The sequence below is a fragment of the Spea bombifrons genome, chromosome 1 (assembly GCF_027358695.1).
Source record: "Spea bombifrons isolate aSpeBom1 chromosome 1, aSpeBom1.2.pri, whole genome shotgun sequence".
Classification (NCBI taxonomy): Eukaryota; Metazoa; Chordata; class Amphibia; order Anura; family Pelobatidae; genus Spea; species Spea bombifrons.
The window spans coordinates 17,720,249-17,736,359 of NC_071087.1; the positions used below are offsets into that span (position 1 = coordinate 17,720,249).

Consider the following 16,111-nt stretch of genomic DNA (forward strand, 5'->3'; position numbering starts at 1 on the left):
AAGCACGTGCAGGAAGTTGTGAGCTTTCTGATGCGACGCTGGTTGAAGTTACCTGTTCCTAGCGGAGATGGAGGCTGCAGGGGCGGAATATCTGCAGGGCAGATGTGAATTATCTGAGGGGATACAGGTCCTCCTTACCCAGGAGAGCAGAGAGATTGCCCCTCACTGCCCCCATGGTGAGAATTGCCACCCGCGGAAGGGTTTGTTTAATCTCCAGATACCTCACTATATAAATCAATAAATACTATTACGTATCAATAATAATGGTGAATACAATATAAACCAGAATGTTTTGCTTTCGGGGCTTCTGTTCAGAGGGGAATATAATAGAAATCATTTCACTGGTCTGTATATCAATCACCAGGAGAGATGACGTCAGTGGAAATGATCCTAAACCCACCGAGAATAGAACATCGAGACAGAGCCGGGCGGCAGAGAAGAAGCGATCCGCCGTCTAATCTGCCCATTTTAACTAATGTAGAGAATTGCGTGTAAATCGGTTCTCTGTCTCGTCTTAGGATAGCTTTATGTCCAACCCATGTATATTTATACTTCCTGCCTGTATTATCCCCTACTGCTTCTGATGGGAGGCTGTTCCATTTATCTACCACCCTTCACATTTACAATTTCTTAAATATGTACGTTTGTGTTCACTTGCAAACCGATAAGCGGGTTTGGTAAATCTATTTTGCCCAGATCTAAAATATGAAGTTGAATAAATCATTGGCACAGTGGGATGACGTTTATAGGTCAGCTAAGTAGATTATTACCTGCTGATGTACAGTGCAGAATACAGTCATCCAGCTAGCTTTGTGCTCTGCGTCGAGTAATACATGTTATCTGATATCCCGTGTGTTCATATAAAACTGTGGTGCATCAGCCAAAGGTTCTCTCATTGTACGTCGCTGTGGACTATGATGGCGCTATATAGAACAGTAAATAATGAAGGGATGGGCATGGTGCAGTAGCATGGCTATGCTTGTACTTGTGATAGCTCTATCCAGGAATTAATAAAGGGTGAGTCTGTCTGTCTTTCTGCAGGTCCGACATTGCTGTTTGTCAAAGTGTCTCAAGGCAAAGAAGAAGGCAGAAAGTTCTACGCGTGTTCAGCCTGCAGGGACAGGAAGGATTGCCGTTTCTTTCAGTGGGAAGATGAGAAGGTGACTGATTTAGATAATGACTCCATGAGGTTGGTTCACCAAATGGAGAATTGAAAGTCTGTGGAGTTGTGGTTTTAACCCTTACATCACTGTTACTAAAGGGGCAGCACTGGTAGGTTTCTCCACCATGAATGGCTGAGCTGCCCATGTATAATGAATAATTCAATAGGAATAAGTCCCCCTGATTTAACTATACATTATACAGGAGCAGCCAAGCTCGTCCTGCAGCGGTAGCTCATCGGGGTTGGACCTTCGTCATGTATAGTGAAGTCAAAGAGTTGAAAGCGACATGGTAGATGCAAATATAAGGGAATCTGACGCCTTAAGGACCAATGGCACACCTGGCACATCATGGGGTTAGATGAGTTAAAAAAAGGTATCAAAGATCGCTTTCTTCGCTCAGCCGGTGTTGCTGTAATGCCTCGATATCAAGACATTCACCCACACCAAAGAGAATATGCAGGGCAGCGCCGTAATGAGCTTAGGAAGCGAGGTCCCACCTGCTCGCGCCCCTCTGGCGCTATTCCTTTGTCTTTAATGATCTCTTGTGGACGTCTGCTTATATGTGTCACACAGACGGCTTGCTGGTTACTGTTTAAAGAGTTATTCATGCTTTTTCTTTAATTGAAAAATATTTATTGCAGGTTTCACAAGACAGACTATTAGCAAGAGAACAATTCAACCGAAGCCATCAGCCGCCTCTGAGCCACGTACAATATATGTCAAGGTACAATTTATACTGGTTTTGTACTGGGACTGTTACAGGACATTGGATTACTAGAGAGTATTCGATATTGGCATTTGATTGCTTGTGTTTATTCTGTGGTTTGGTGAAAGGAGCAGAATTGCGGCTGTAAGCCTGGGGAGCAAGCCCATCAAGGGTCCTAATAATATAATGGACCCATTTGCATATTTACTAATTCTATTCACTCAAATCACATACTTCCTGCAAATGTAACAGTTATTTTTGGTGCCCCCCCCATGGCCAATTTTGGTTGTCCATATCATTCAAATCACAGCCAAAGGAAGAATTGCCCCTCTGCTCCTTGTCAGCCATCCATGAGTTCTTTTGCTCAACGTGTTGTGTTGTGTTGTATTTTTGTATCGTAGCCCAACGTCATTGTTTTATCCTTTGTGGTTTAACTATAGAAAGCCTTGTACTGTTACTGACGTTCATTAAAATAACATCACTCACCAGATATGTATGTGGGTTTTTTGTGTATTTGCTCTCCAGGTTTCAAGAATATATCCAATTACCATTATCAAAAAGAAAGTTTTGCAGAGAATGTCAGCAGCTTCTGCTCCCAGAAGACTGGGATGGACACCTGGGTCACCATGTGATTGGGGACATCTCCGTTTCCCATTTAAGGAGACCCACCCAACTGCTCCATCCCTTAGAGAACAAGAAAGCTAACGCACAGTACTTATTTGCCGATAGAAGCTGCAGCTTCCTTGTGGACACAATCCTGAATCTGGGTTTTAAACGTGTGCTTTGTGTTGGAACTCCCAGGTATGACTTTGCTTTGGATTATCCTGCTGGTAAACTATATTATATAAGTATTTATCTTCCCTTGTGATCCTCAGCAGCGCTAACAAGTGAGATGAATGTCCTCCTCCAGGTAGAGAGGGAAATGAATAAAACCCACCCCTCCCAGTTGCCCCCTCAGTGTCTTTCCTGCCCCACTGCAGGTAGGAGCTTCATTTATTTCACTCATCTTTTAGTTTTTTGGTAGAGCAATTGGGAGCAAGCAGCCAGGTAACATTGGAGCCTTGGGTGGTTACCTTAGATGGACTCTGCCCCAGGTGTCTTGGCTCTTGGGTGGGCACCTCTCCTTTATGTTTCGGATGGAGATGAGCTCCCTTTGGTGGGATGTCCTCACCTCCACTCTCCTGTGAGCTTCAGTCCTTTGGCGGCCTTTTTCCTCTCACTAGCGGTCTTCCATGTTGGGAAGCTCTGGAGGGGCTATTAATACTGCGGGATTATGAGCAAGCTTCTCACGTGCCCCCATGTTCTTTGGAGGCTGTGCATGCTCCTTGGTGATAATCAATTTAAAAGGGAGGGAAACTATTTTCCTCTGTGAACTTTCATCTGGTTATGGCTGACAAGCAAGTTGAGATAAACCAGAAGGAGACTACTAGGAAGGCCTCCTCAAAGTCTAAAAATATGGCATGTTCTCTGTACAAGAAGGCCAGCGATCCCAAGTCCAGGGCCTGTTCTTCCTGTTCCAGATCGAAAGAAAATACTGGAAGCAAATATTTGAAATGGTACCTTGAGTTTTTCAGAAACCAGATTCCTGCTTCTCCAGCTATGGCTATACCATCGGCCTCTGGGGGTTCCGTCTATAAGCATGATTAACTCTTTCACCTTTGAGCATGAAGGTCCATCCTTTGAAGCCTTCTCGTCAGATGAGGCAGGTGAACTCAGAGAAAGTTAATTTTTCTTCCCTGCGCAAGAGATGGAGAAACTTATATTAGATGTGGGTAAGAAATAACTATTCCTAACAGCCTAGAAGTTTCCTGTCCTGGAGGCACTAAAACAGACGATCTTAGACCAATGAAGTCATCCTGAAAAGAGACTTTCCACCTCCAGGAGGATTAAACATAATGTTTCCCTTTGGAGAAGATATGACTACTCTTTCGCAGATCACTAGGGTTCCTTAAGTTAAAGGTGCCATTCCTGGTGCTAGTTACTTCTGTCAGAAGAGTTTCTTACTGCTCAGGCCGTTGTGTTACCAACCCAAGAATGCAAAAGAGACTAAGCTGCATTCCTTAGACATCAAGTGAGCACTACTGGTTTATCTGGAAAGGACTTCTCCGTATACCAACTCCACCAACCTGTTCATTTCATTTGCCTTTCCCTTACGAGACTTCCGCTGTCTCAGAGATCCATCAATAGGGGCGTAATACAGACATTTCAGGAAGCTACAGAATGTTTGCGGCCGCCTCTGGGGCTGAAAGCTCTCTCTACTTATCTAGCGGATCTGCCTCCGTATCAGATCTCCTGAGCGATAGTTTAGTCTATGTAAAGCATTTAAGACTTGAAAGAGCTGAAACGTCTGGCAGACGAGTTTTGCAGTCCGTTCTTTATTTCCCACCCTTTCGCTTACGTACATCTGTCATGTTCGTGCTGCTGAGGATCACACGGGAAACATTACATTCTTACCTGAGATTTTCTTGTCGCCCCCAATATGTTTTTTCGCTTGCATGCTATATACTGGGCTTTGTTACACTGAGGGGGCAGTGTGGGGGGGGGTCTGGTTTTATTGACTTCTGGCCCTATCTGGAGCAAAAGAATCTACATCTCACTTGTCAGTCCTGGTCAAGGGTTCAGAAAGAGAACAAATTCCCAGGTAAGAATCTAATATTTCTGGCTGAGCAATATTCCAGACTATTTCTTGTGAAGATTTCACAGAAAATACCTGAAGACTATTGTGTATTGATATTAACCGGTTAACTGCGTATTAAAATCTAAGCGATGGAACTTTTGAGCTGAATTTGAGCAAAATCTCTAGAGACTCGTTCATTCTAGATGGTGAATGGTAGTTCAGGATGTTCTAGAGTAGGAACCGTTCTAGAAGAAGCAGAGAATAGCCAAAGTGAGGATGCAAGTGAAATGTGTATATGCTACATACGTAAGATTTAGATTAGTATTCCACATTATATATATATATATATATATATATATATATATATATATATATATATATATAATATTGTTTTTTTGTCTATACTGACTTTGTAAATGATTCCTCTCTGTTTTAGGCTTCACGAATTGCTCAGACTTCGCGCCAGTGCTGAAAACCAACTACATATGAAGAGCCTCTTGTTAGACATTGATTTTAGGTATAAATATAAAAATTATAGTATTTTTGTTGCCGATGACATTTTTCCTTTTGCTTTGTAATTATCGGAACCTTCCTTCCGGTTTGGATTAAACTTAATGGCATCTCGAGAATAGTTAACTTTCGGAATGTGGTGATAGCGGCAGTCGGCGCGTCGTCGTTCTAGAGTCTGGTGTGCCTCGCAGGTTCAGTCTGCCAGATATATCGCCTCTGGTGTTCAGCTCCACGTGATATGAAAGTGAGATTTGTGCGACGTCAATAGCGGCAAAAACGTGCGAAAGCGCAATAAAGAGATCCAATCTCAGGATTTTCCGTTAACTCCCAGAAACATAGCATTTGGCTGCTAAATAAAGAGATTCAACAAAGGAGAAGATATATAAGAATTCGAGATCATCTAGAGGGGTGGAGGCTTAGATGTAATGTAAGGAAGGGGTAGTTTACTGAGAGGGTGGTAAATAAGTGGAACAGCCTCCCAGCAGAAGTAAGGGAAATTAAACATGCGTGGGATAAGCATATGGCTATATTAAAGATAAGACAAGACCAAGGACCGGGTTAGCGTTAATGTTTTTGCAGCAGGACTTAGTGGGGGAGCTGAACAGTTTGTGTGAATCATTCTACAGAACTGATCGCTTCTGCCAAACTTCAGGCAGCGTAGCTCTCGCTATTGTGCTATTCGCATACACAGTAGTTTCTAAGTGAAATAGCACTCATTTATCTGAATGAAAGGCATTTTTCTACAGGAACTGCTTAATTCTTGCTGGTAGATGTGCAACAACGTAGACACTGATGTAGATGTACTGAGGATATTTGTTGCCATTGCAGCAGAGAAGGCTTCAAGCTTGAGCTTTCATATGTTTAAGCATGTCTGATTTTTCCATAAGTAAGTCATAGGATCTAAAGGTTTTGGTTGAAATAGAGCATTTACCAAATACTTAAACCTCCTATTTTGTGTTTCTAATTATAGATATTCACAGTTTTACAATGAGAATGAATTTTGCCATTACAACATGTTTAATCATCATTTCTTTGGTGGAGAGGTAAGCCCACGAGTTCCGTTTCTTGTACCAAATTAATACATTTAGAATGTTCCCAATGAGTGTGTGTGTGTGTGTGTATATATGTATAAATATATATATGCTTCATTAGTTATGTTATGACATCTGTAAGTAGGGAGGCTAACTAACAGTTTTTTCACCGAATGAATGGTGATGTGTTCCAGGCAGCGCAGAGTATTTGTCAGAAATTCCTTCGGGAAGACGATGGTCGAGGAGTCATCATGGTGACCGACCCTCCGTTTGGAGGCTTGGTGGAACCCCTAGCTTTTAGCTTTAAAAGATTAAGGGACTTACACAGAGGAGCTTCAAACACGGGTATGTGTGTTCACGTGGTAGCCACAACACCGAATGCCATTTGTAATTGTAACTCCTTCAGGACTGATAGCGTACCAGAATAGTGTGTCATGGGTTGAAATCTGCAATTCGGTGGAGGCGGTACATAAAAGTCAGCCTGGCAGCCTGCTCTCCCCTGTGGGCTTTCAGCATTGGCTCCTGTTGAGAAACTGTTTGATCAGCAGGGCAGGAAAGTGAGTTGAGGAGAAACAGAAATAGATGGTAAATTCCATGTAAATATTTAGTGTGACTCTGGTGACATCTTCAGGGTTGGCCTCTGGTTACAGGAGTGATCCCTGGATGCTACACAAAGTCACATTGCTCTGCTGATAAAGTCCAGTGAAAGAAATGGTTAAAAAGAGTCCAAACATTTCCCCCGTAATTCCCAGTGGAATTAAAAGACCCTTTACAAGCCAACGCGTTAAGACAGTAATACAAAATATTTTAATGTTTAATCTCCAAAATCTAAAAAACAAAACAAAAATAAAAACCCTAAAACATACTTGTGGGGTTTGCTGTACACCTTAATGCATATGATAGCTTTGAGGTCCCTTTAAATTTTCAAATGCGTACATTTTCCGCATTTACCTGTATGTGTTTCTACATGCGTTTCCCTGCGCATGATGTGCCCCCTCCAGACCCCCATGCGCAGGTCTAAAGTCTCCCCATTGATTTCAGTGCTAGACCTTTCCTAGCACTGATTGGCTGCTTAAGCTGTCAATCAGTGATGAAAACAACTCCCTTTGGTTCCATCAGAAGCACTTACTGCCACTTTTTGACCGCGTAAGCAGCCAATCGTTGGCAAGAGATTTCAGATACAATCCCTGCTTGTCCTAGAAAAACAATCATATACCATTAGTTTGGGTAAAATAAAAGAGAAGTAGGAATATTTGGATTAACGAAAGCTATCAAAAACATAAAAATAATATGTAAAAAAGGCTCTGGTCCTAAAGGGGTTAAAGTAAACTTGGAGATAGTTCATTGTTCTTACATTATTTATATTAAACCCTATGATGCTTTACCTGACTTTTTTTTTTCTCTTTTGACAAACTCTGTTTAGTGTGTGTTGTGTAATGCGGACATTAGTGTTTCACGTTAACACAATGTGTGCTTCTGGAACACATGACATCCGTGTCACATTGCCGTGTGATCATCACTCGTGCCGTTCAGCATTTCTCCTCGCAGGATGTTCACGGAAATGTTCTTCTCCCCTCTAGAAGGCTTGAAGGTGTTGCCTCTTTTCTGGATATTTCCGTACTTCTTTGAGTCCCGCATCGTGCGATGCTTTCCGGAATTCAGCATGCTGGATTATCAGGTAATAAGAATGATGGGCCCGGATAGTCATCTTAATGTATTTGGGGCAATTAGCTCGTATTTCTTGTACGATGTTGAGGTGATCGAGATAAATAATAAACACTAAAGCCACAAGACAAGCGTTGTGCTCCGAACACTCGATGGCTTTTATCTTAAAACATTCCATACGTGGGTTAAGTCATTCTGTATGTTTTATAAGAGATAACGGATCAATTCATAATTTAACAGCGTGAAAGGTAAATGAATATGTGGCTCTGAGGAAAGGAGAGAGAAGAAAAGTGTGATAGAAACATTTAAATACATAAAGGGATTTAACAAAGTACAGGAGGGAAGTTTATTTCAAAGGAGGGTAAATATTAGAACAAGAGATCATAATCTAAAAGTAGAGGCTCAGAGGCTTACATGTAATGTAAGGAAGTTTTGCTTTACTGAGAGGGCGGTATATAAATGGAAGAGCCTCCCAGCAGAAGTGGTACAGGCTAATCCAGTGAGGGAATTTAAACATGGATGGTAAGGGCATAAAGCTATCCTGAATCTAGAATGAGATCGAGGACTGTTTACGGTCTGATTCTTTACATCAGGAAAATGGGCTGAATGGTACTTTTCTGTCATCGAGAGCTTTTATGTCAATTATAATTAAATGATGTAACTGTAACAAAATATTTTTTAATGTTATTTATTGGATCCAGGTAGACTATGATAACCACACTCTTTATAAGCATGGCAAGACGGGCCGGAAGCAGTCGCCGGTGCGCATATTCACAGATATCCCTCCTGAACTAATGGTGCTCCCAGCCAGCGAAGGTTACAGGTACGTCTTCTAATACAGTCTTTACAGCCGACCAGCGATGCAAGTAACTGGGATTCATACAGTGAAGTAGGGCTTATGTATAAACTCGGGGGCAGCCGGCACGAAGAGCCCCCTGGATGCGCCGGTGACTTCACCTCTTTCATCGCTTTGCCTTTGTGCCCTTTATACATAACTCCTTATATATTATACATGTTGCCCGTCCACTCCTGGTCACTGTGAGTCTTGTAAATAAGTTTAGATGAACTCCGAATAGAGTAGGTCCTCTCCTCCTCCTGTGCCGGTAGGCGGATTTGTGTTGCTGTTGTCAGTAATGGCAGTTTTTAATGTTAACATTCACCTCCCCTGTGTTGTAAGAGTACCCTGGAATCTGCTGCGGCTCTTAAATAAATGTCTGTGTTTTAGATCTTAATCTTTGCGCTGTTATATTTTTATTTATTTTTTTATAATATATAGGCTTTGCTCTCTATGCAAGAGATACGTATCAGCTGAAAACCGACACTGTGACAAATGCAATTCCTGCACATCCAAGGTACGTTTCTTTCTTCCCCCATTTATGAAGGGATATTATAATATTTTTTTATAGCCGTCTGCATAAATATTTAGTAAACCTGAATGATGGACAGTACCAACACTTAAAATATTTTCTGCTTGAGCATTCAGTACGGTGTTGTATGCAGTAATGTGGCTTAGCATTGGCAGAAACCTGGCTGCTTTATTCATAATAATAATAATAATATTATTATTATGTCTTATCCTCGTCCTAATGGCTTGTTCTTGTTTCATTAAAGCAGTTGCATAGCAACCACAACTAGAACGGTTCAAAAGAGAAACCCGTAACTTCTCAAGGCGCGTTATGAACTTTGGTTAATCGTTTTCTTGTAGGACGGCAGATCCTGGAAACACTGTGATCTGTGCGAGAAATGCGTAAAGCCGTGTAAGTATAAAACATCTGGTGTTTTTTTGTATCACAATTTTTTTCTCGTAATGACTACTAATACTAATTTTGTATGAAGAATGGGTTATAAAAGTTGCAGATGTTGTGCGGGGATGGTTGTGGTATTAGGATAAATATTCGGGCTCCTCGGCTTTGTTCTGTTGTAGCGTTACCCATATACCCCTCCTGCTTGTTAGCAGAGGTACTGACTTGTTCTGTGTTCAGTGCCGCTAACATTCATTGATTTGAGACAAGTTTGAAGTTGGGTATGAAGTTTAGACAAATGATTTCCAACTAGATTGCGCTCACATAAAATGTAAATTATGAAAGGGCAGTCTTTTCTCTTTATACTGTATTGTGAAATGCTCGCAAAAATGTCCCGTTACACAGAAAAAAGTGGGCGATCACACACTGAACAGATGTGCCGAGGCTGGCAGCACTGACGGACGGTTACTGTTACTGATGCTTTTACTGCCGGATCACCGAGAAGTCTCCAAGAGGAATAATCGTGTGTGTTGTTGATATTATTGTAAAGATATCAATACGTAGCTTCTGTGCCTCTAACCCCACGACCTGCACAAGAGACAGAACGTTTCGATGTACTCTAGAGCAGCCGTTGACCGTTCTCTGTGCTCTCCAGCCTGGATTCACTGTAGTTCCTGCGACCGCTGCGCGCTTCCTAACCATTCCTGCGGCAGCCTGGAGAGCGGCTGCTTTCTGTGCGGAGAAAAGGGCCACAAACTTCGGAGTTGTCCTCATCACGTTGGGACCACAGGCTGCAAGAAGTGAGTTTTACCTTGTCCTTTAAGTACCCCATAAGCATATGTTAGGTTTTCTACTTTTATTGTATTATTCACTATAGTTTATACCCTCTGTGGCCCTCATGGGTTAATTCATTAGGTGGGGGGAGTTGTGTTTCCGCTCCTTGGCTTCACTATACATTACAAAGAGCAAACCCCAGTTAGCTTTTGCTGCAGGAAGAGCATGGCTGGCCCTGTATAATGTATAGTTAAATTAGCTTTAGTCTCCTTATACTAGGCAGCTCAGTGTGAGAGTTAAAATCACAGCTGTCCCTTTAGTGAATAATCCTCACAATATTACCGAGGGGAAATACTGAAAACTCTGTTTATAGAAACAGAATTTGAAGGCAAATAAGATCCATTTTGCCTGTCTAATAAGACCCCAAACTGAATCAGTTCTTGTCTTTTTATTCAGGATAGATGAATGCCCATCCCTTGCATTGTATTGGTAAAAATAATGATCCTTCCACAGCTGTAATATTAGACAACCCCCTATGATGTGAGATCAATGACGGTGCAAAACCACCTTGAAACAATTTCATGGAAGAAGCATGTATTAAGCACAGCTTAACTTGTTGGCGATATATAAATAAAATCTAAGATAATAATCTGATTTTATGCGAATGTTATATTCTCTTTTAGGGTGAACATACAAGGCAAAAAGAAGCTTCCGAAAACAAAAGTTAAGAGAAACGCAGGAAAGCATGCGCCTGCCACGTCTGTGCGTAAGAAGATGAGAAAATGTGGAAAGAAGAAACGGCTTCCTTGATCAATTTTTGGTCCCTAAGAAACTTTCGATACACAGACCGGTTCCGTACTGGGTTTAGATGCACCCTTTAGTGACAATAGAAAAAGGAATAAGCATTTTATACAGTCTATGAAAGTTTTACCAAACACAAGTCGCTGTGCTTTACAGGTGGGGAAAAAAAACAGAGTATCATCAAACGGGCTATAGAAATCATCCGTTATTGTAAATCTATACAAATGTCTTTATTTTACCCAGTTTATTAAATATAGTTAAACCAGTTCAAATGCATATTTTTTTTCAGTATTTTAGCCCAAAGGGCAAATTATCTATGTTGATGGTCCTGGGGGCGAATATTTGGTTCCCATCCATTTCAGAAGAGCGTGCAGGGTGGTCGTGAGCCCTTGACATATACTATATAGAGCCAAAAGATATGCTTGTTGGATATTCCATTGCGTTCCAGCCTCTTCTTGCAGCGATAATAACCTCCACCCATAGAGCATTTATGAGGTTGGTGTGGGTTCTCTACCGCTTTGTGGCTGAGCAGTTGCTGCTCCTAGATCCTTCCACCTTACGTTAACCGTATTTACAGCGGACTGGGGCGGATCTCGCAAGGCAGAAATTTAGAACTGACTTGTGGCAAAGTAACAGCTCTTCTACTGCCAGTGTTTGTGTATGGAGATGGCTGCCTATGTCCTTTTATTTTATACACCTCTTAATGGGGGTAGCAGAAACCCTTAGTCTCAATAGTTAAGATGGGCGTCCACATACTTTTGGTCGTATAGTGTCATTTAAAGCAAATAAACCAAACATGGCCTCGAACAGGCCGCAGCTCGACTACAGTAAAAGTTCTGAGTAAAAGTTTTTTTTAATTTTTTTAAAGAATGTCACAGAACTGAAGAAAGCAAATGAACTATGTATTTGCACAAATCAATACTCCTTTAATATAAAGACATGAACATTAGCAGTTGTACAAACCATTTATACAAATACTTAATTGGTGATCTCTGCCAATACAATAGGCGGCCATCAGAGATTTCAGCTGCCTAAGCTTTCCTCAGTCACATCAGCTGCTGCTTCCGGAGAATTGGGCTGCACGTCATCAGACTGATTGAGCTCTTCCTCCTCGCAGGTCACGTCCTGGGAGCGGGATTCACCTTCTTCCTCCTCTTCATCAGCCTCTCCATCATCTTCCACATCCATCTCAAACACTCTCACGTGACGCAGGTTAGAACTGAGCTGAAGCGTAAATTAAAGTGTTAACCAAACCACTGATCGTGTAAACATAATTATACAGCAATTAATCTGATTTATTAAAATGCAGGTAAAAAAGCATGTACTTATTTATTATGTAAATATTTTTGTTTTCATCATTATTATAATGGCAGTTTATAGTATTAATGCTCTGCAAATTCACAAAAACCTTGTTTAATCAGGACATAATCATGGCAGGGTTGGAACCTTGTAGTCTGGGTGTCAAGTATTTCAGATCAAACTAATTCTAATACTAAACAAAGATAACCTGAGTAAACACAAAATGCAGTCTCCCTTGCCTCAGTTAAGGTCAGTGTTCGCAATAGGTAAGAGACTGGGCAAAAATGGAATTCACAGGAGAGTTGCAAGGTGAGAACCAGAGCTGACCAAAAAGAACAGAGATGCTCCCCTCGAATTTGCCAAAAACCTCTTAATAAACCCCAAGAATTTTGGGATAATATTCTACAGACTGATGAGTCAAAAGTGGAATGTGACCCCGTAGCATTCCTGTTTCCCTGGGCCGGTCCAACCGAACTTACCACGCACGCCACCTTCCTTATGCCATTTACAGAGACATATTGCGCTTTCATGTTTTCTAGGATCCTCCATTGACCCTCGAGAAATACAGTTCGTGCCGGTATGTCAGAGCACTGTTCTTCCAGCCTGTACAAGATTAAAACCATTTAACCTTTCCATGAAATTCAAAACAGAAATAGATGTGACACTGAATAAAATACCCTGCTAAAAACCCTGGAGAATGACTATGCTAAGGCATAATTTATTCCCTTGTTCAGAGTTTCATGAATGCCAAGCACTCTGGTAACGTCCCTACTTTATAAACGTCTCCATACGCTGTACCAGTGATGGAACTAGACAGCCAAGGGCAATGGTGCAAGAAAGCTTTTGCCCTCCCACCCTCTGAAATTTTGTTTCATGATAAACAGAATTACAAATAAACAAGCAAAAATAATTACATTTTTACAGTGGTAAGTACATTTTTAGGGTCTTGACTAAACACGGGTGAGAATTCGGATGGACGTGAATGAGAATTGCAAAACCGTGTATATTTAACCCCTACTCAATGTCTCCCCATACCTTTTTTACATGTATACAAACGTGAATAGTCCAGTTCAGTGGTGGAAATTTGAACCTACTTATATACATGTGATTTCATTTTATTACACTCGCTTATCTTATTTTACATATTAGGATACTTGCACACATAATATCCCAGCGCTGAATGTCTTATGCTTCCCCTGTCTTGTACTTCGAATTGTTCTGTTCATCTGAATTCTCTAAAAGGTCTGATAGAAGACTACGTACCACATTTCTGCCTTATATTTGCTACTTCCCACCATAACAATACAGGCTGTCCTTATCTTGAAGATCATACAATAATGCTCAGATCTGTAGGTGTACATTTACTAGACATATGTAGTTTACGAGGATACGGCGTAGTGTAATATGTTTACATTTTAACGGTAGCCTCCCTTTAAAGCAGTATAATTCCATGTACCTACTGCATACATCATGACGGCTCCTTACCTCTTGCTTGAATCTCTTGCAAACTGACCGTCTGATTCTTCATCGGAATATATCAAAGACAGCGGCAGCTGAGCTAATATCCTATCCTTCCCCTCCTGTTCAGAAGCATCTCTCAGAACCACAGTGATAAGGTCTTCGTCATAAAACCGCGCATCCAGACAGCTGTAACGACTGAAGGTCGGAGAAAGGAAAATGTGAAAATACGTAGGATGCAGCGTAGTCTGAAGTGCTTGTATCAGCAATACGGCAGAACAATTATTCTTCAATAACGTTCTTGGGAGACAATGACAGGTCGGTCCAGTAAATGATACAGCCTATTACAGCTTTTTACACAACTCCTGCAGTAGTCACCTTGCTTCTTGACTCTCAGCTGCGCTACAGTTTAAGGAAATTCCGAATTCAACGGCTAAGAGAGCATCATTTGTAGATCTACAAAATCAAAGAGATTCTGTTATTGCCGCAAGACACAGAAGACAGCAAATCTAAACGCCCCCCACTTTGTAAAACTGTACATGAAAGGACAACACACAATATCAGAGCAATCATTGGTGGTTATATAGAAAATAAAACATTTGCCTGTAAAGTTCTAATCCCAGCAGCTAGTGACGCGACTGAATCAAAGAGGTTCCACTGGTTGTTGTAGTCATAAGAATAGTTTTTAAATATAACCCCCCCCCCCTTGTGTCCACGCCTGTGCCCCGGAGCTGCTAGTACCTTGATACATCTGTTGGCTGTCTGAAGATGATGAGTTTTGACTGGGAGCTCTCAAGCATGTGGAACATGACAAAGTGAAGATTACGTGACTTGTCATTCCACCTAAAATGATAAAGTATAAGAAGATGATCCCACTACACACTCATTAACAAAAATGTCAAGTTATAAATAGAGCAAAACTCTTACAGGGAAGGCAGGGAAATCAGCCTCGGACAAGATACTTCACTGTAATAGAAAAAAAATATTTAGATTAATATATATATATATATATATATATGTCTGTAAGTAAATGTGTTCAAGATAACAAAAAGTGTTAGAACTCACCTTTTAGATGCTTGGTACAAAGGAATACACTGTTTCTGTTGCACAGACTTTCCTATAATTTCCTAAAATGCACATAAACCAACATTAATGATGTGTTTGTCTCATTACATTTACATTTAAAAAATTCCCTGTACCTCATTTATAATTTACAAAACGCCTGAGTTATCATATAGGGAATAACTTGTACGAATCATAGGATATTACCCCCCCCCCCACCACTCCTGGCCTCATCCCGCCTCTTGAAGATGCTGGGGAATATCCATCACAGGAATCGAGTAAATAAGCAGGGAAGAATAATCGATTGTAAGCTTATAAGTACACTAGAATTCCCTACCCTATTCCACCAGACTTTCTCCCCATATTCTAATTTCTAATGTTCAGTAAAAACCCACATATTCCCTAAAGCCTACAACATTCCCACCTAACGACCTCAACCAGAATGCCAAAGAAACCATCTGCCATGCCCTCCATGTTGCCCTCGCTACAATCAACCCACTCTCATTCAAGCAGTCCTCTCCTACCGTCTTCTCTCCCCCTCAATCAAATATATTGTAAGCTTGTAAGAGCGCTTCTCCTTCTACACCAGGTAAACGCCTGTTATCATTTAAATAATTTACTTTCACTTTACCCTATAGTAAGAGAGCTCAGAAATCTCCTGGCTCTATATAAATAAAACTCCCCCGTTGTAATGGTGCTATAGAATCTGCTGGTACTCTGTGAGTAAAATATGATCATCAAAATCAGGTCAAGATTGCTGCCCCCTAGGCCCACATTTTGCAAAGGGAACAGGTCCACCTTTAATATATATATATATATATATATATATATATAATTTAACAAATTACTATTTATTCTATATATACCTATATCTATATATACAAGTTGGCGTATTTGCACCTATATATAAATATTCATTAAAATATCTTGGTGTGCCGCTCTTCCCTTGTTATATTATTATATATTGTTATATATTATTTTACAAATGAGGAATAATAAAGACTTACTGCTGGCTTCGCAAGGCACAGGTTAATAACACCTTCCATTTGTCGTTTGACAAAATGCAATGATTTTTCAGGATAACAGGGAAACAACAGTGGACTATCTAAAAAAAGAAAATGTTAGAAGAAAAGTGTCATATGTTACTAATGCTGTAGGTGGCGCTGCTAACACCTTCTGGGAAGTCTGTTTAGGGCTCCCCGCTCCTCCTTAGTGGACAGGGTAACTTCTATGAATAATTTGAAGAAATACACTGCATTTTTTACGTTTGTATATTTAATGTG

At 40.8% G+C, this 16,111-nt stretch overlaps 2 protein-coding genes across 4 annotated transcripts in view; one reads left to right on the forward strand and one right to left on the reverse strand.

Annotated features, from left to right (window-relative positions):
- Positions 1-14,124, forward strand: ZCCHC4 (zinc finger CCHC-type containing 4). 3 transcript variants are annotated; one of them, XM_053458343.1, is made up of 13 exons: positions 1-176; positions 1,042-1,160; positions 1,805-1,887; positions 2,395-2,670; positions 4,923-5,003; positions 5,967-6,039; positions 6,222-6,372; positions 7,608-7,705; positions 8,394-8,515; positions 8,969-9,044; positions 9,398-9,449; positions 10,090-10,211; positions 13,952-14,124. In XM_053458343.1, exons 1-13 carry the CDS (start codon positions 68-70, stop codon positions 14,060-14,062), a joined length of 1,473 nt encoding a protein of 490 aa, XP_053314318.1. In that variant the 5' UTR covers positions 1-67; the 3' UTR covers positions 14,063-14,124. The 3 variants fall into 3 exon arrangements, with proteins under 3 accessions (XP_053314318.1, XP_053314316.1, XP_053314317.1); XM_053458341.1 differs by lacking the exon at positions 13,952-14,124 and adding an exon at positions 10,892-11,270 and having other exon boundaries at positions 10,090-10,234; XM_053458342.1 differs by lacking the exon at positions 13,952-14,124 and adding an exon at positions 10,892-11,270 and having other exon boundaries at positions 7,611-7,705; positions 10,090-10,234.
- The window catches only part of ANAPC4 (anaphase promoting complex subunit 4), a 19,082-nt gene continuing 14,885 nt past the window's right edge, over positions 11,915-16,111 (reverse strand). The window contains exons 22-29 of the mRNA XM_053458333.1: positions 15,836-15,933; positions 14,832-14,893; positions 14,694-14,732; positions 14,508-14,609; positions 14,145-14,222; positions 13,794-13,964; positions 12,788-12,911; positions 11,915-12,233 (exon numbers count right to left, since the gene is read on the reverse strand). Of these exons, the coding sequence (XP_053314308.1) occupies positions 12,033-12,233; positions 12,788-12,911; positions 13,794-13,964; positions 14,145-14,222; positions 14,508-14,609; positions 14,694-14,732; positions 14,832-14,893; positions 15,836-15,933 (875 nt within the window). The 3' untranslated portion in view covers positions 11,915-12,032. The remainder of the gene's footprint in view (positions 12,234-12,787; positions 12,912-13,793; positions 13,965-14,144; positions 14,223-14,507; positions 14,610-14,693; positions 14,733-14,831; positions 14,894-15,835; positions 15,934-16,111) is intronic.

Coding starts and splice junctions, on each gene's coding strand:
- ZCCHC4 (XM_053458341.1), top strand. CDS start 68: ATGGAGGCTGCAGGGGCGGAATATCTGCAGGGCAGATGTGAATTATCT. Junction 177..1,041: donor TGCCCCTCACTGCCCCCATG/GTGAGAATTGCC, acceptor GTCTTTCTGCAG/GTCCGACATTGCTGTTTGTC. Junction 7,706..8,393: donor TCAGCATGCTGGATTATCAG/GTAATAAGAATG, acceptor TATTGGATCCAG/GTAGACTATGATAACCACAC.